Source organism: Centruroides vittatus, unplaced genomic scaffold (genome assembly GCF_030686945.1).
Source record: "Centruroides vittatus isolate TY-2023 unplaced genomic scaffold, ASM3068694v2 contig_134, whole genome shotgun sequence".
Classification (NCBI taxonomy): domain Eukaryota; kingdom Metazoa; phylum Arthropoda; class Arachnida; order Scorpiones; family Buthidae; genus Centruroides; species Centruroides vittatus.
The window spans coordinates 1,669,107-1,689,604 of NW_027120852.1; the positions used below are offsets into that span (position 1 = coordinate 1,669,107).

General features: G+C 37.6%; 1 protein-coding gene across 3 annotated transcripts in view; it reads left to right on the forward strand.

Annotated features, from left to right (window-relative positions):
* LOC136990728 (serine incorporator 5-like) overlaps positions 1 to 20,498 on the forward strand; it is a 217,367-nt gene that overhangs the window by 174,306 nt on the left and 22,563 nt on the right. Inside the window, exons 2-4 of one of the 3 annotated variants that reach the window (XM_067289152.1) lie at positions 4,445 to 4,483; positions 16,819 to 16,986; positions 17,065 to 17,243. In XM_067289152.1, coding sequence (XP_067145253.1) covers positions 4,460 to 4,483; positions 16,819 to 16,986; positions 17,065 to 17,243 — 371 coding nt within the window. In that variant the 5' untranslated portion in view covers positions 4,445 to 4,459. Of the gene's footprint in view, positions 1 to 4,291; positions 4,484 to 9,015; positions 9,081 to 16,818; positions 16,987 to 17,064; positions 17,244 to 20,498 lie in introns of those variants that run through there. The other 2 variants (XM_067289151.1, XM_067289153.1) reach the window with 2 other exon arrangements.

The following is a 20,498-nucleotide window of genomic DNA, read 5'->3' on the forward strand; positions in this document are numbered from 1 at the left end:
TCTTGGTCGAAGATTTTAAGAGGAAAATTAACTGGACGAGTAGGTGGGTCCACCGTACCTACCGTTTGGAAAGGACCAGCCGTTTTTGGCTCGGTCCCTGTCGTTTTAGTGGAATATTTGGTTTTGTTCCGATTTTTGAAAAATCCGAAATCTTAGCTCCGATTTGTATAATTATAAAATGCCTTTGTACACCATTTTCTAACAAATGGACAATACCGCCATTTAGCAAATGTTTGTTCCGTCTCGGTAAGAGTGGTAAATTCGGGCGAATGTGTCGAGCCGAGGAAGAAACGGCACGAAACGAAGCTTAGGAAATAGTTTCGTCCGATTTGAGAAACGTATTACGCCGACGGAAACCGACGATAATAATCGAACCACGGGAGAGGCGAAATCGAAACATTTAACGACGCGGATTTCGAATTCCGACATTTTAATAATATAATAAAATTAGTCCTTGGTTTACAGAGAACCGCCACTTCCTTAAAATGAATTTTTGGCCGAATATCCGAGTGACCGGGGCCGTGTTAATAAATGAAAATTGCCAGCTACCGCGAAATAGTTTCGTCCGAAAAATGCTGGGTTCGATGCTAGGAAAAGACCCGGAAAATTTCAGATCGTATTACAATATTAAAAATACCACTGTTTCGTTTTATTAAGTTTCTTAAAATAGAATCTTTAGGCGAAATTGTTAATAACGGCCGTCGAGGAAATTGTAACGAGAGAGGCCCGCGGGTCCTCCCCTCGTTTCGGTATCGAGAAATTACGGTCGGCCGGCGTACCACATAAATCTGTTATCGGCCCGTCGGCCGTTCCCGTTATTTCGTTTGTACTGTACGTGGCACGAGTCTTTTACGAATTTGACCGTGGCCTCAATTATTTGTACGAAGGGTGCCGTATTTTGCCTTTTATGTCTCCTTATACGGAAGAAGTTAATTAAAACAGAAACTGATCCCTCCTTCCTACTATTTTTAGTTTTTTTAAATAAATAAATACAATTGAATTTATTTAATGCGCCGTAGTGCTAAGCTTAAAAAAGTCATGCAAAAGTAAAAGGTAAGACACAAGCTCCAAAAGAGCCGGGAAACTGCCGATATCGTCGAAAATCGCCGTTTGCCGCAGAGTTGGCCGGTGGAGAGACGAGTCGGATTAAAAGGCCTTTTTAGCGTCCGTCGGGTGGAAAGACTTAAGACTTAAATTACTTCGGATTCTCCAACCACCCGCCCGACTTCGTTCACGGATTCCCCGGGCCTTAACTTAACATAATCCGTCCAGTAGCGCAAGGTTTAATTTGGGGGAGACTAGTCGAACAGATAAATTTTAATTTATCCGTTCGTCCGAGCTCAATTCAAAAAAATTTCCACTTTGTGACCGATAATTCATAAGTAATATAGAAATCATAATATAAACAAAAAGTGAATTTCAATTAGAGAAAGATTTTTGGGAAATTTTCCAAACTTTTCTCTTGTTTGGAGGTGTCAGAGCCCCTTGGCCCCCTTCGGGGTGCGCCACCGAATCCGTTCCTTCCGAAAAGGGATTATTGCAAAATCTTTTTAAAATTATTATTGTTTTTTTTAAATCGGTATTTGAAGTAAGCACTTTATTTCTACGCACGAAAGAAAGTCGAAATATCTTCTGGTGGCGGCAACGACTCGGATTGCGGCCGGATGGCCGAGCGGTCGAGGTTAGCAGCCTGCCGCCCCGGGGGACCCCGGATCGAATCCGGACGGGTCGAAAAATCCCCAGGAATTTTTTGGGAGGTGGTCCGTCCGGATATGTCGGCCCCCGTCCCTCACCACCCGGCCGACCCATTGTGGGCCTGGCCGAACCCGTAATGGGCTTGCTATAAGAGACCCTCTTAGGGCTCACAGGGCGGAGTTACAAAAAAATAAATAAATAAAAAACGACTCGGATTTCCTCCTTTTTTCGGAAATGCCGAGGGTCCGAGATGTAGATTTCGTCCTCGGGATATTGTTACTAGCGAGGATGCGGCCGAAGTTTTCATCTCTGAAACGTGAACGTCGAACGTCGACAAGATGGAGGGGTTCGACGTTGACGAAAACTTCGGCCGCAATCTCGCTAATGTTACCGGAAAGACGGATTTCCACCGATTATCGATTCTCCCTAATTAATAATCTGCATTCGGATAGAATTATTATGGTTATCTTTCAGACGTAAGCAAAACATTGATTTCGCCGATAAAGAAATACTCAGTTTCGTAATTACCTTTTATCGCGTTTTTATATCGAAACGATATTTGTTGTTTCTAATTACGAAAACGTTCGACCTTTTCCGTTTATCTACGGATAGCGAAGACGAGGTGACGACTCCGATCCTATAATAAAAGCATAAAACGTTCTTTTCTAAGCGTAAATAAACTATAAAATTCATTTCCGTTAGGTCTAAAGCGGCGGTGACGCCGGTCATTTTTGGCCGCTATAAAATACTTATTGTTGCCAGTTCGAGAACAATAAACCTCTGTTCCTCGGAGGCCAAGGATACGGCTTTAACCACTAGAATATACGACCGAATTTCAGTCCATCCCAGCTCCTAAACCTCTTTTTTTGGCCCGTGTGTGGGACCGCCCTTCTACTCCACCGGATTTCTTTAAAATGAGGTTTTTCCAATAAAAAAAGAAATTATTTAATTAGGTCGGCGTCTCGGTAAGGCCCGCTTGCTGGTAAAGAGGATAAGAAGTATTTCCAATAGCGCTTTGGCTTAAAGCCGATGGAGTGCCGATTCGAGCGAAAATCGAAAACCCGGAGAATTTCTCTCGGAACAGACCCCGTCTTACGTCGACGATTAAATTACCAGACGTAGCCAAATATGTGGGTTACTTTTCCGAATTATTTTATGAGGTAATTACTAAACGTAAAATTAGTAATGTATCCCTTTTCTCCAAAAGGCGTTATTCTCTTCTACTGGGATCGTTTGTGAATTACGTAATGCCATTTTTATACTTTTCGATTACCGTCTCCCCGTAACGTTCCGTAATGCCGTGGCGCATGCCCACCCCGAAGTTACGCGTAACGCGTAGGCCATCCATCCTTCGTCGACTCCGTTAAGAATAAATACAGAGTGTCGAATATCGAACGTTACGTTACTTTTTTAATCATACGTATAACACGCATAGAGTGACGTAAACGCTAAGGTTCTCCATTCGATACTTGGGAAGCAAAAACAAATTTATCCGTTAACCCAACCTATTGGCTACGTGTTTTTATCAAACGACACCGGCCGATTTAAAGAGCGTAGCGTTACGTAACATTTTTATAAAAATCTCGGCCCGTCGTAACGCATCGGAGCCATCGGCAGTGTCTGCGTTACGTAATTTACGGACGGCGATTAAGAAATTATGACTAATCTCCCGAAGTTCGGGGGATTAGTCATAATTTCGGCCGAGTAATCGGCCGATTTATGACTAATGTCGGTAAAATTTCATTATCCGTCGGAGATACGACGCCTCCATACCGTTCTGTCGAATTGACTTAAATAAATAGGCTAAATTTATTACGTCGCTTCCCCCGTAGCAAAGGAATTAAGAATAACGTCGTAAACTGGCGTCGTATTTCGGTAATAGTAAAAATCGGCGTAAATCGGATGGCTTCCCCCATTTGCACGGTTATTTTTAACATCTCGATGGCTGACGAAATTGCCGAGGTGTTCGTTTTGTTTGTCGAAACTATCTGGACTCTCGATAGAGATAATCTGATCTCAAACAATTCGAAAAACACTCGAAACACAGAAAAGCTATAAATAAGTTGTTTTGAAAAATTTATTCGTTTGGCATTCAATAGGAAATATTCGGTTATTTGCCTTAATTTTCCGTGTTAGTAGCAAACGATTTAAATAAAATGCCAGGCACGATATAAAAAACTCGACTAACGTCCATTTTCGAAATGTATCGGTCACAGACCGAAGTTTCGTTAAGCCGGCGGCAAAGTCTTAATTTATGCGTAATAATATTTATGTAACGCGGTCTTAAGGAAAATTAAAAATCATTTTATTTTCTTGGCCAATCAAACGTCGGAGCAGAAACAGTTTATAGAAATACCACGAGGAAAATCAAAGGGTAATAGATTTTTTCGAAAAAAAGGACCGCTTTAGTGCCTACGGGAAAGAAAAAGGCACAGAAAAAAACGAATGCAGAAAAATACAAGGATCCGAGTAAATTCGAACCCGGATTCCTCTCGGCGAGAGACGACGAGTAGAAACGGCAGAAAACGACTTTGACACGGATTCGTTCGGCTCCGATAACTCTTCTACCCGGACGCGGACGACGACATCTTCACTCGTCGGCATAAAACGTCGGAAGCGCAGCCAAGATATTTGCCGTCGGTTCGTTCCGTTTTCCGTGCCGGAGTTTGAAGACTCGACGGAGTTCGACAAATGTAAACAAAGGAGGGCGGAAGTCGAAGGAAGGAAGTCAGTCGACGCTCCAATTTATTCGCTTTTGGCCTAAATGTCGAAATGTTGCGTCGTTCAGGTAACTTCCGTTACGTTAAAGTCGGTCCGGATCGATGGTCAAATTCTTCCTCCGCCGTAGAGGTCGGAGTTTCGCGATTTAGCCACTTGGTCCGACGTCGATACCATTTTTCCCACCCAACGTCGTCGTACTCGAATCCCGTGTCGATTATAACATTTCGTTTAATCGAATTTTCTAATTCCCGCCTGGATTATTTACGGTCGAAAATGCCTTCTTTTCCCTCCCGCAGATGGCGCCACGCGGGTTGGAGTCTTCACCCCAACGTATTGTACGGTACAATTGGCGAAATTTTTAATACGGGAACGAACATCCGGTGGTCGCGCTCCGGTAGCTGTTCTAATGGGATTGTCGTTACCGTGTTTAGAAATGGACGGGTCGGTTGTTTAATTGCCGGACTTATTTGTCTGACCGGAAAATTAAACTAAATTAGATTCGAAGAAATGCTATCGGATGTTATATTTTTCCGTCTGTATCGATGACCTCTATCTCGGGTCGACACCACCACGCCAGACTGTCTTAATTTAAGAAAGAAAGAGAAATCTCGACCGTACGTTTTGAATAATACCTTGATTTCGAACGGAATGTTTTCGTTCCCGATTGTAGCCTTGATTGGTCACCATTTTTATAAAGTTTCGATGTTACGATCAGTGCTGCCGTGTCTAGAGTAATTACCCTTTTCTAGAGTAGTTTCAACCTCTTAGGGTAATGTTTAGGATAGTCTTATATTTAGGTAAATCTAGGGTAAAACTGCCTTGTGATCTGATGCTATTACCATCGCCCCACAAGTTTTGCCAAAAAAAGTTTTATTTAAAGACCGGGCAAAATTTTTGCTGTTTGTCAAATTGGGATTACCAAACTAAAACGTCGATTATCTCCGTATCGGATGTAAGTTAATACCACTGATAAAGCCTAAAAATCCTAAGACATTTTAGTTATTAAGATTTTTAAAAACAATGAATGAAGAATTGTTCTGATTATTATTTTGCGACGATAGTATGGGATATGCGTCCTCGAATCGTCCGTCTTATTTTTTTTTATCCGAGCGCGGAGCTCGACGACGGTCGCGCTCGAGTTTGAGCTCGGCGAGTTTTCTCGATTTAGGGTAATCTAGGATAAAACGAAGGCACCGTCGGAGTAGTTCCGCCGGAAGCGGGTGGCGGCACGGGTTACGATTCGTCGGATGGCCTTGGTTTATGGCCGTCCGACTCGTTTAAATAAATAATGCCGCTTAAGTTACGGACAAAAAGTTTGCAAGTTTACCACTGTAGAAAATCGAATTATAAGTTAATTTTCTATGCTTAATTAATTACGTCTAAAATATAAATCTCGGCATATAAATCCGAGAAATAAACGTGGAATCAAATATGCAAATTTTTGCAAAGATTGATCCCATAAATACTTTTAATTTTTTTTGTGGCTAAAAAAACTCTCCCCGTGGCTCTCTTAATAGTAATGTCTTATTATTATTTATGAATTTTTCCCATAAATTTGCTTTTGGTTTGCTTTATATACCGGAATGGTTTCTTTAAGAGTTTTCTTGCATACTTCCTTGCTATTTGGCATTGCCGTTACTGTCGGAGTTGTCGATATTTATATTACGGACCGACGCCTCCTCGTCTTTTGAGTAAAATCCCGATTCTGTGAAATTTTTGGCCCGTTCGTGTGTTAGTTACTCGCTCTTCTTACGTGGAAGCCGTCGGTGGGAACCGGATGTTGGAAGTGGCCTTCTACGTGTACGACGTAGAATATCCGTGCTTTTGGAGTTGCCAATTACGTCCTCGAAGTAGCCGAGTGAATTGTGTCGGAGACTTTTGGTCTGCGTTGGCTAGTCGAGGGAATTCCGTTTAAAAATTGCTACTACTATTGTGTTTCGATTCTTGCTTTGTTAGGGCATGGAAATGGTCTTTAATATTTTACTTAATATTTTAGAATTGTCTTTGGGGTCGTATTTCTATTGAATTTTATTTCTGTTAAATTGTAAGTTCCGTTTAGATGCAGGCGGACGTACGGTTTAACGGGGATGCAAACTCCCAAAGATGAGCCGGATCGACTGGAAAAAGCAGACTATCGTTATGCTCGAATAAAACAGGAATTGGTGTAATTATAGGCTAGTATGTAAAAAAATTGCAAGTTAATATTAGCTAATAATCTGTCAGATTTTTGATTAACACTCCCATGAAAAAATATATAAATATTAGCAAGTTTCTTTTAAAAAAAATGGCTGATGAATTTAAACATAAAAAAATTCTATGGAAAAGATTAAAATGTCTTTATTTTCGTGGTATCAAATCACTGGGAACAACTTTTCTACAGAATTTTATTGATGTGTAAATTCGTTGGCTATTTTTTTAAAAGAAATTATGTAATTTTTAATCGTTGGCTTGTCATCTGCAAACTTTTTAGACTGTTTTGCATGTTTTTGCTGAGGCATTGCCTCTAATAAAAGGTCTTTGCAATAGAAAACTGTTGTTCCTGGTGATTTGACATGATGAAAAAGAAGACAAGTCTTTTCTATGGAATTTTTTTAATTAGCAACTTTTGCAGCCTACACCTAATCATGTGCCTGGTCTTTGGAATAGGATAATCTGGAGTATGTCCTTGCTTTATTTCAGCAAGATATACAGTACCTACAAAACTGTTAGATTCCATTAGTTTTGTTGAACGTTTTACTGAAAGGCATTACACGGACTATTTGAAAAAACCGAGATTATATAATGCAATAGAAGTAAAAATACAGATTATTCGGAATCGGCATTTTTCGCTCTGTTATTTTCTAACTCGAATTGTCTGTGACTTGGTTTTTTCCTGTCCCTTAGAGCTCTGAGTTAGAAGAGTTTTACTGTATTTACTGTTCTTTGACAGATGGTGTTGCCAAACTAAACAATAAATCATCAATTTGGGATTATCATTTCTATAAATTGGAAACAAAACTTGAAGATAATTTTGTACATATCTGATAAAGAAACTAACCAACAAATCAGAAATTTCTCTATGCTACTGCATAGTTGCCAATCACCAGCTTTTGGTGCTGATTATTAGCATTTTGTATATTCTGTCAGTGGGACAAGCCACTTTTTCCTTTTGTCAGCATTTTTAAAGAATTTGATATTATCTCATAAACACTTCACTTAATGAGTCTAACACCAATATATATATATATATATATATATATAATATATTATATATATTAATTATGCTGAAGACATTGTATATGAATGACTGAAACAAACCAGAATGACATTCTCAGATTCCTTCAATTGGGAAAGAACCAAGATTAATATTTTTATATATGTGTGGTGCCTGTTGGCAATGTGCCAATTCGGATCAATAGCGGGCGCAGGAAAGAAGAGAAAAGCGAACTTTGAACTGGTCACTCGCTTTTCGGACCAAGTACTACCGAGAACGAACGTTTGAACTAGTGACCAATACGAACAAAAACGAACCGGACCTTTGATTGATGTTGAGCTGTAAGAACATTGTACATACATTGTACATTGCTTTATACACGTGTAAATAAAAAGATATAAAAATCCGACCGGACTTTCTCTCATCAGAATTGAGTCATTCATTTGGTGACAGAACACCAAATATGTATGAGAATTTTAGCTCAAGTGTGATAATTTTAAATGGCAGATAGGGTAAATTTCATCTTCAAGTCTGGCAATGTTAGTTCCATTATGTTGGCAGTTAAATTAATTATGGCCGACTCATCAGCAGAAGGAAATGAGTTACTTTTACAGTTAAACCAAATTATTGAGCAGCACTACAGTTTTGCCTCCCAAAAAGAAGAAACATCTGATTCATCACTTAAGAATATACAGGCTGTATGGTATGAATCTTCTCAAGAAAAGAAACTAGATGGTGCTTTGAGATTTGTGGGATTTTACAAATATTTGTAATCTTTGTAAAATAGTAAGGCTGATGATGGTTTTATCACATAGCGTTACATGGCCTCCTTTGCATTGCTATGTGGCAAAAGGAAAAGATAATCAGTATGGTAAGAAAAAGACAGAGATAGGAAATGAATAACCAGAAAAATTATTATCCTTAATATTGTCCCTAATTTGCAGTGAAAGTCGATAAACTGAGTGATAGCAACTGTCATGAGTACATTGTACCATAACAAAAGATATTATTAACAAAGCAAAACATTGTACTATGGCTGTATGCAATATTTATTATAAATATTAATTTAAGTTTAATTTTAGTCTTTTCCTTTGTTTTTTGTTTCTTCTTCCTTCTAGAACTTTCCTTTCTAACTCTCTTCCTTTAGGTGGGATGAACGATTCTTGGAACCAAGGAAAACAATGAGAGAAACGAGGCCCTGGGGCCATAGAGAGCAAAGAAAGGACACTCTTTGGCCCAGACTTCTAGGTGGACAGATGTGAAATGTGGTGCTCAGGTTGGGAATGGCAACAACTGGAGAGTTCAAGAGAGTTTGAGGAAAGGATTGGATTTTATCGTAATTATGATAAAACGGTGTAGCAACTAAGTGCTAGGAAAACCTTAATAAAGACAACAACAACAGACTTTCCAAAAAGTTTGATGTGGTATCCCACCCAAAAAAAATTGTGGAGTCCAGCAAGAAAAACCTTGGGTATTTCAATCTTTACTGTATTCTTATTTAGAAAAGAAAATATATTTCTTACTAGACTATACAATACATGAGTCTATTTCTATCCGTCCCTTCACACGCTTTCTTAGAGGCATTAACAATTCTACGGCGGAATCGTCCTTTTATTTGAGGCTACTGTCCGCCTCTAAGAAAGTGTGTGAAGGGACGGATAGAAATGGACTCATGTATTGTATAGTCTAGTAAGAAATATATTTTTTTTTCTAAATATGAAATTGTCCCGGCAATTTTTAATGTAATAATTTTACTGTATTCTGTTTCCTAGATTCTCTACTCCCTATCATCTTTCTATTCTAGTTTTAAGTTAGCATCTAAGTATTAGTCATAGTTTTCAGTCTACCTTTATATTGTCACGAACGGCACATTTTGTTATGTCTGTCGAATTATTGTATATTACCGCAGAGTTGGAATCTAAAATAAAAACCTGTTCTTATACGCAAAATAAATTACTTTGTTTGACCATACCTCATATAACAAACTCTAAGTAATTTGTCTCTGCCTCGCCTAATCGCACTACAGAGTACAAAGAGACTATGTCTTAATCATCGGCTTGGTCTGATACCCAGTTACTGGGTCTGGACTCTTTTAAGTTGAACCTGAAAATAATGCTCAGGCTCTTGCTCTGGCTCAGGCTCTCGTGCCTGTGTAACCCAAGAGGGACCACCAACCTTCATCACCTTCCTTGTTCCTTGCCTTCCTTGCTACCTTGCCTTCAAGTCCAACCCTCTTACATGGACATACGTTTTGGTGCAGCCTGTACTGCACATGGAGTTCTCTACCAATGAGAGACTTGCTCACAATGGCGGTCAGTGGGGTCCCCTCCCTTATAAAAGGGGGCCCTGCCCAGTGCATCCCCTGAGCTCATAGGTTGAAGAGACCTATTACCTTTTTCATCAAATCCTTTAGTTTTTTTAAGTTTCCTTTACTATCTGCTAGCGTTCGAAGTACTTGTTCAGAAGGCTTAGACCAGTCAACCTGGTTGGCCCCTTGGCAGAAATCCTCAGTAAGAGGACAGTCAAATACGTAGTGCCTCACATCACTGCGGGGACACCCACAGAAGCAGCTACCATCTCCTTGCCCAAACTTGAACTTGAAACGGGGAAACCTCTCGTGTCTGGTCAATATCTGCGTCACAAGCCAGTTACAACACTCTGGATATGGCCAACTTCAGGCACTAAGGCACAGGTTGACCTACCTACTGTACTTTGAGTCCAGCGCTCTTGCCAGTACTAGTATGTCATTGATCGTTGCAGTAGAATATTTATGTAGTTGAGGGTTCCACCATCCTTGTTTTACAAATGGGCCAGGGGCCCATTTGTAAAACAAGGATGGTGGAACTGAACAGTTGGTTGGCACGCTTGTTTTCTGGGATCCTGATGTGGCCTTGGACTAACTTCAGGGCAACATGTCATGCATGCCTCCCCTCAGTACCCTACCTCTGATCTCCTGTACTAACTCGTCCGTGTTGTACCCGTTGCTCAAGACCTGAAGCGATGACTGGCTGTCAGAATAAACTGTGACCGGCTCTGGACCGGATGTTATAGGATCCACTGGGATGCCCCCTCCAGGGCCACCAGTTCTGCCTGGAACATGGATGCCTCCTCGTTCAGTCTGACTGACTGAGTACACTTGTACCCCATTAGAAAAGACGCAGTACACAGCATCTACTAAGCTACTGTCTTTAGAGCCATTGGTGTATATTTCAACACCGCTGCCTCTTGGTTCATTGACATCCCAGTCTAGTCCTATCCTATGGGCTCGATGGCTCTTTAGTATGTCTGTCTGACGTCTAAATCTGACTGGGTACATCTGATTATAAATGCTTAGCCTCTATACTTTCCACCGTTGTTCTATAGAAGGCTAGTTCTTGGCTGACCACCAGAGGCAATGGCAGCAGCCTGGCCAAGACCAGGGCTGCTTTCGTGGACACAGTTCTGTAGCTTTTGTTGCCTGCAGCCGCTGATCTCTGAATCATAAGCAGTGTTCTGCTCATTTTGACGTTGGCAGAATCCTTCCACCATACACCACAGGCATAGCAGATAACATGTTCTACACTCATCTTATAGATGGATCGAATCACTTCTCCACTAAGACTGTAGTCTTGCCTAGCTAGTCTCGATAGCGCCGCTATCGTGAGGTTTGTCCTTTCTCAAACATCCCTCAGATGGAGCATCCAGTATAGTGTCTAGTCGATGATAACACCGAGGTACTTTAACTTGTTCACCTTTCAGATGGGGTTGCCCCAGATACGGTATATTGGTCAGCGAGTCAACACTCCAGTCCAGGCTACCTTCAGGGCCTCTGATTTCTCAGGGCTGAAGGACAGCTTGTGCAGCTCTCCCAGCGGGCAAGTCATTCTATTGCTTCGGTTTGACCATACCATCGCACAGTCATTGAAACGTATTTCCTTTGTTGATCTACACCAATTTTGCATGAACTTAACAGTACAAAGGCATATAACAGGAGGCAGTCATCATGCAATATCAAGATTTGTGACACATCAAGATGGAACATGTCATAAATCTAGCTGTAGATTTATGATATGTTTTGTAAAATATTTGACCTTTTTTAAATTGTGATGTTGAAGAATATAAAGCTATTGCCATACTTTTGACAGTGTTCATGGCAATAACATTATATCATATGCAGAGATAACATTAAATTTTGTTTATTAAAGATATTTAATATAAGCATTGTACAATATCGTTTTTCAAAGTATGGATATTATGTTTTTATTAGGATAGCAACATGTTCTTAATGCCAGGCCTACTTGTGTATTATGATTAGATAATGCTTTTGATGTTTGACAAACATTGTTGGTGTCATATTATAAGACTTCATTAAAAAATTTGTATTAGGGTATGTCCTGGTATTTCATTAAATTCTCATTGAAATTACTCATATTTTAATTTTTATAATCATTGATCTCTTTTTGCAGTGTAATGATTTTGAATTTGTGGGATGAAAAGAAACACAACAAAATGGTTGTTTCTATTCATATCATGTAGCTTATATCAATTCCAAGGGTTTAAAATTTAAAGAAGTCTAGCTCTGAAATAACTAATTAGATCTATTTGTATGTTTCTATGTTGGTCTTGATTTATTTTGGTGAGAACACTTGTTTTTCACTAAAACTTGATTGGCCTCTCTGTTATGAAGATACAGTAGAGCATCGATTATACAACTTAATTGGGGACTGGGGTTGGTCGGATAACCGAAAAGTATGAAAAAATACATTATTAATATAGTGTATTAGGCTTGGTTTAAATACTAGCCTCCCTTTCATGGTCGAGCCAGTGCTGCCAGCTAAAACATGCAAAAATTTAACAAAAATAATAATAAAGTAACCAAGACAACCAAATATTGTAGCGCTGCATCACTAGTGGACATTTGAATTTGCCGACTAGAACGCGGTCGGTTAACCGATAAGTCGGCTAATCGGGGGTCAGATAATCGATGCTCTACTGTATGTGGAAAGTAAAGGTATCCCAGCAAGTTGCAAAAGCGTCAAATAGAAGAATGTGGATACATGGGGCTTTTTCTACAGGAGAACACGAGATGAGATTTTTGCAGACATGAGGAATTTTACTTTTTGTGTGGGAATATTGTTAGGAAACACTCTACCAGCTCTGCAGTATGCTTCAAAAATATGTTTGTCTGATGACTTTAGTGTTTGAGTATTTGTTAAAAGTTCTTCACTTTTATTTATGTAATCAGTTTTTCAGACTACCCAAGTGACTTGAGCAATGTTTTGTAAAAACTCTGTTCTTTCTGTGTGAATTCTAATGTGTGTAATATAAAGTCTATATACAGTAACTAATAAACAGATTTTGCAAAGAAAAAGCATTTCCTTTCAATTCTCTACTTGTAAAATTGAAATAAACACAACTTTCAAATTACTTTTTCTATTCACCGTAACACATGAAATGAAAAGAAACATCAAGTAAAAAAGGAGTTTTCACTTACTTTTTCACTTAAGTTAAGAGGATAAGATGAATTTTTTAAAATAACTTATGAGTTTGTTTGTAACCTGAAGATAAATAAGCCTTTTGAACAGATACAAAATTAAATTATAATAATTGAATATGAGATGATATTAAATTACAAAATAACAGTTGTGTATACTTGATAATATATAATTCCAATTTTTGAATTGCAAAGAAAGTATGACTTTAAAGTTAGGAAAGTTTTATCATTTTAAATATGTTTTTTTTTTTTAAAAACAATTAAAAGACAAAGTCATTCCAAAAATTAGACGATCACCATTTTTATTTTCCTTTAGTGTTCCAGAACCAAATCAGACAGCCAGACCTTTCCTTGTAGGCTACTTAGCTGCCCTTTTTAAATATGATTATTTTTTGCAGACTGATTACCTAAATTAGAGAGAAAAATTACTTTCATTTATCTCATGCAAGTTGAATATTTATGATTAGACTAACTACAATTGAGTTCACTTAACACAGCATTGATAAGGGATCAGTTTGCTTAAGAGAACACACTTTCCCATTACTAATTTTCTCCCCAATATTTTATATATAATAGGCCTCCCATTTACAGTCTGGCTAGTAGCGCAGTTCATTTAAACAAGTTCTATTTTGGTGGGTTTTTTAGAACAGTAGTCAGAATAACAGCACTGTTCTAAAGAAGACTTATAAGGTTCTCTCTTTAATCATATGATATATCAACACCTGGGATGCATGGCTCACTACATTCCAGTATTTGTTGAGATTTGTTGAAATATGCCATATGGTTAAAAGAAAATGAGTAGAGAAAGATGAAATTGAATGAGACAAAGACAAAACAGAAATCTTTCATGAATCACCAAACTGTTTCTCAGAAAAATGTATTGTTTTATTTTAAGCATTGTGAGAAAATATTTAGAAAAAGTTTTGCTAAATATAGTACATTTTACAATATTGAGGAAAGGATTGAAAAAAACTGCAAGTAATAGTATTGATAAAAAATTATGGACCTCTTTCAGTAAATTTCTTTAGGTTGTTTATTGCACAAACAGTTGTAGTAGCACATGTTCATACTAGGGTTTCTCAAACGGAATCCCAGTTGCTTTTTTAACCCGAGAAATTCTTCTCGTCCCGGGAAATCCCGCAAATTTATTAAAAATTCATTTTTTTCTTCTTTTGTGTTAAGTTGAGGAAATTTTACAAATAGAAAGTATAATTATTAACCCATAAATTGTCACAATACATTTGTATTTATTAACTTTAAGCCCACTTATTAGTTTTTAAATTTTTGCTTATTATGGCACGTCAGATTGTCAATAATCAATATGTAGCCTATTTGTGACAGGACTCTGAAAATTCTGTGAGTATGAAGTTTTTTCTTCATAAACCCGATTATTAACGCCAAATGAATTGCCGAATTATCGGGTTATAAGCTCGATGCCACTATTAATGTAGCTGAGGGAGAAATCAAGAATACTAGAGAGCAAAAGAAGTACTCCAATCTCAAAAACAAATTAGAAATCTGGGCTATGGGTGAAAAAACACGTAACATCTGTCATCTCTTAAATGCAATAAACCACGACTCCACTCGCATCAATTGAATCAGAAAGGGCATTCTCGGTAGCAGGACTTTTTGTTACTAGAATAAGAATCAGATTGAGTGATTGGAGTATTCGCTTTTTAAAATCTTATAAATATTTTGAATTATGTTTAATTTAAAAAATGAAAGTTACCTTTTAAGTTAAAAGTTTGATCTAAGTTCATTTTTTTTAAATTTTCAACTCAATTCAAAGCATTTTTGTTGTTGTTGCTGTTGTATGCAGTTTCCAGCAAACTTTAATAACTTTTTCTATTTGTGAAAATTTCTACATAATTCAAAAATAATTTTTAATATATATCTTACACAGCATTATTAATATGATTTTGGAAGTTGCAGAACATATTAAATTACTTTAAAAAATGAAAAATAATTATATCATTTGATTTCATGATTTCTCAAAGTAAGGCTGGTCGAACACAAGTATGATATCAGTAAACGAAAATACACCACCACCCTAGCCAGGTATGCCGCAGACGACGACGTTCAAGTCTATCTAGACCAGCGTTTCTCAAAGTGGGCGATAACGCCCCCTTGTGGGTACTGGAGGCTTTCAGGGGGGCAGTAGAAGGCTCAAAGGAAATTAGGGGGCATTAAGGAAATCTAGAGGGGTGATGGCAGACAAATTCTATCTATAAAAATCTGATTATAATATATATAAAATGCTGACAATCTATATATTTTTAAATTTTTATTGAAGATCACAACCTGAATATTTCTAACACGTTGACTTATATTATAGCATGAATGAACTTATTATAGTAACATTATTGCATAAATATGCTAAAAATGAAAGTTCAAGAATGGCTACCAAGAATTTTGGCTGCAGAAGCAAATCTCTCAACTGTACCCTGAGTTATGGTCAGTTGTTCAACGATTTCTGATAGCATTCCCATCGTTGTATTTGTGTGAATGTGGATTTAGTGCTGTAGCAACGTTGCTAACTAAAAACAGAAATCGGCTGCAAGTTACTGAACGCGGCGACTTACGACTGATTTTAAGTGAATTTGACTCTGATGTTAACAAACTGGTCGAAATACATCAGATTCATCCTTCACATTAGATAAGTTTTAAATTCAAAGCCTTCTTTTAATGTTAATAAAAATACTTCTAAATATGATTAAGTATGAGTTTTATTTCTTCTCATTGAAACATTCTTTGATCTCAGAAAGAGGATATAGATCACACCCTATCTATCCTATCCATATAATAATGCATGTTTAAACATTATATTTGCAACTGTTTTTAAGATATGCAACAGATGGTAATGTAAAAAGGTAAGTTAAAAAATATGGGGGCACTAGGAATTTTTTTAATCTCAAAGTGGACGGTGGTCGAAATAAGTTTGAGAACCAGTGATCTAGACCAAGCTTCCATCATAAGACAATCTAAACATGATGACCAAATAAGGACACTGGGTGCTCTCAAAATATTTAAATCCATAAAGAGTGCCTCTGAAATTAATGCCTTGTCTAAGATAGTTGTCATCTTATGCATGGCAATCATTATTATACCAAAGGGAGTAGTCGAGTTAAAAATTATTTTGGAGAAATTTAAATTTGATTTAAACAATTTAAAATATTCTTTTAAATTTTTAAGAGAATTAGTTGAAAAATTCTTGCTTATATGTTTTTAAATAATTTTTAAAAACGTTCCAATTTTCGCATTCCAATTTAATGAATCCCAAGGAAGATCTCCTAAGTAGATTGAAAGCATTAGAGATTGCAATTAATTATCCTGGAATTTCTTTAAAGGTTCAATTCATTGCTGTTTTGTATAATATATTCCAGGCTTGAAGAGTTTGAGATTTCACGATATTTTGTGTATTTTAAAAGTAATTCATTCTATCCCGGGATTTCCTGGGATCCTGGGAAACAGTTCACTTTTGTCTCAGAATCCTGGGACAAGCAAAAGACCGGGAAATGAGAAACCCTAGTTCATACTGTGAACAACCTTCTTGGTGATCTTGTTACTTTGGATAAGAGAGCGGTCCAGATAAGGGAGAATAGAGCAGCAATCCTGAAGGTGCTTTCTTAAGTGGACTCTACTAATAGTGCTGTGAATGTTCTTCAAAACATATTATATTATATAATATAGTAAACTACAGAAAGAACCATAATTAGATTTATTATTATTTTTTCAGCTTGGTTGCTGTTGTGGTTGCCGTACCTGTCGTTTATGTTGCAGAATTTGCCCAACAGTTAACGAATCTACTTCCACACGTCTCATGTACACGCTATTTTTATTATTTAGTGCAATTGTTATGTCTCTTATGCTAAGTCATGAAATTCAAGAAAAAATTATTGAAAAAGTAAAGTTCAAGTTGAGTAAATCAATGTTTCTAATATTTTTTATATTCTGTTTATTATTTTATTCTTTTCCTTTACAGTTTCCATCGTACAATGTAACTTGTGTGGCAATCAGAGCGGGTGAAAACTGCCAGTTATTAATAGGATACTTGGCCGTTTACCGAGTTGCTTTCACCATGGCATCTTTTTTCTTTTCATTGGCAGTGTTAACAATAGGAGTCTTTACTAGTCAGAGTTGGAGAGCAGGTGTACATAATGGGTAAATATTTATCAAGACCTACATAACATAACCATAGCTCTGTTTAATAGTAAATTGTAAATCTAATTATTACTGGTAGGTTATTTTTGGGTTAAATTTAGATTAATATTTTATTAATTAAATAATGAAATTTGTCCTAAAGATAAACAGCTATATAGTCTAAATCTTGATACAGAATAAATCATAAATCTAAATTGACATATCTTCAAGCTTGACTATCTTCAAGCTACTTTTAGACTAATTTTTCATTAGTTAATCTATATATATAATCGAGACGAGTTGATAATAATAATAATAATTTTGACAAAACTGCGTCAAACAGCTGGTTAGCTCGGGGATGCCTCTTTGGGGAGACGGAAGGATTCGTGATCGCCATTTAGGATCAGATCATAAATACTAAAAACTACAGAAAACACATACTCAAAGATGCAACACTCACAAATGACACGTGCAGAAAATGTCACATCATGCCAGAAACTATACAACACATCACCTCTGGTTGCAAGCTCTTGGCACAGACAGATTATTTACACAGACATAATCAAGTAGCAAATATAATACACTAAGAGCTTGCAAAGAAACACAAATTAGTAGACGTCCACGAACCATACTACAAATACATTCCACAGACAGTATTGGAAAACAACATGCACAAAATGTACTACGACAGAGCCATAATCACAGATAAAACAATTTACCACAACAGACCAGACATCACACTCATTGACAAACACAATAAAATCACATACATTATAGACATATCCATTCCAAACACTCACAATATACAAAACGCATGCGCTGAAAAAATTAGCAAGTACACAGAACTCGCCCAGGAAATAAGGCATCTGTGGAGGATGGATAGGGTGCTTATTGTACCTGTTGTTCTCTCCTCTACAGGTGTCATACCAAACACACTGCACAAAAGCCTGGGCACATTACAATTGAATAGAAACACATACATCACACTACAGAAGGCCACTATATTGAATACATGTCATATTGTGAGAAAATTCCTGAATACAGACACACACCACTGATACATTTCTTTAATTTCTGTTTTGGTTACTATGCCTTGACTTTGGTCCGGCATAGTACACAGCCACCGGTGTTAACTGAGTATATCTCACTTAATCCAACACAATAATAATAATAACTCTCCCATGGTCACCACCTGGTCGTGGTGGGAGAGCCCAGTAATTTTACTGATCCATAGGGCAATGCAGGCTGGAGCACAAGCTCCTGGTAGGGACACCCATGCCAGTAAGGTCTATGGGGAGAAATGAAGATAAGAGTGACCACACCCACATTCTGTGGAGATATTTATTATGGTAATAACCAGATCAAAGTGTGATACCGGCTCGGACGTCGCCCTGGTTAACAAGGTCCGCGTTCGTGGGTTAGGCAGAGGCTCATGTTCGAAAAATAGGCCACAGTCTCCCTTGGTTACCGGTGGCGAAAGCAGCACCGGCCCAAGCATGGCTACTGCAATGCTCTCGACAGATGTGAGGAACTAAATCAGCCTTGGTGTTTCTGTGGCAGTGCATCCACAGACCACAAAGGCTGGAAAACCACACCAACGGATGAAATGGACAGTAGAAATGAACGAGTTTATCATCCGTACTTACTACACCATCACAAAACTCGAAACAAACATGACAGCATACAGACAACAATTACACCATAGATTCACACAACAGTATCCTCATCTCACTGTTACCGAACAAAGGATTGTTGATCAAAAAAGAACAATTATACGCAACAATCTTATTCCACAAACAACACTTGAACTTATCAAACAACAGGTTGCTGATCAAATACATCAACAGACAGAAACATCTAACATTAATGAAGATCACATAACCTGTCAGGATAATCCAGCAACAAGCATTGATAATAACACACATACGACAACTACCACTAATGATACTACAGATAACATAGACATAGATTTAGTTAATACGCTCTCACTTATATTTCAGGAAACACTCACTAAGTATACAGGCAAAGATCCCACACAACGACCACGAATACCAAAAATCAACACGTCAAAGGTAGTAAATTATGTAAACACTCACTTACTACCACACTACATTCATTCAATTTCTACACTTGCAGACATTCATACATTAGTTTATGCTGGGGCAGTCACAGTAGTGACACACCATGGACTGAAAGTACAATCACAGACAAATACACACAAAACACAGTTCTATCACAAGCCTGCCTGGCAGAGAAGAATAGAAACACAAATAAATGACATTAAACAGCAATTAGGCAAGCTGACACAATACACTAAAAACAACCTAACACCCAAATTAAAGAAACAGCTCAAAAACATTTTCAAGAAAATAAAAACACACACAAAACATGAACATCACAACACACACATTACAGAATACATTGATACACTAAAACAAGAACTTGCTGCCAAAGCACATAGACTCAAATGATACAAAACATGTACACTACAAAAACAACAAAATAAATTATTTACAAACAATGAAAAACTCTTTTACAGACAAATTAATAACAAAGCAAACACTGATACACAGCACAGTGGCACACCAACAGAAGAAGAACTCACAACATATTGGTCTTCTCTTTGGACCAGTGCTGTCGCGCACAATGCTGATGCAGCCTGGATCGAGGAGGAGAACAGAAACTTGCACAATATACCAACTATGCCCTGTGCTGAAATAAACATACATGATTTCCAATGCACTGTTAACAGAACACACAACTGGAAGACACCTGGTGTAGACAACATTCACAATTTCTGGTACAAAAAGTTTACATCACTGCACCAGGAACTAGCTAAACACCTAACACACATCATCATCAATCCACAAGACATGCTAAATTTTCTTACTCAGGGCATCACCTACATGAAACCTAAAAACAACAATACCACAGACCCCACACAATACAGACCAATTACATGTCTTCCAACACTCTACAAATTATTGACATCCTGTATTGCAAACAAAATATACAAACATGTTGAAGAACACGACATTCTTACAGAACAACAAAAAGGTTGCCGTAGAAACCACAGGGGATGCAAAGAACAGTTACTCATAGGTTCAGTCATTCTATGGCAAGCACACAAACAACACAGAAACATACACATGGCATATATAGACTACAGAAAAGCATTCGACAGTGTTCCACACAGTTGGCTGCTACATATTCTACACATGTACAAAATACATCCATCACTCATTACATTCTTCCAAAACACTATGCAGCACTGGA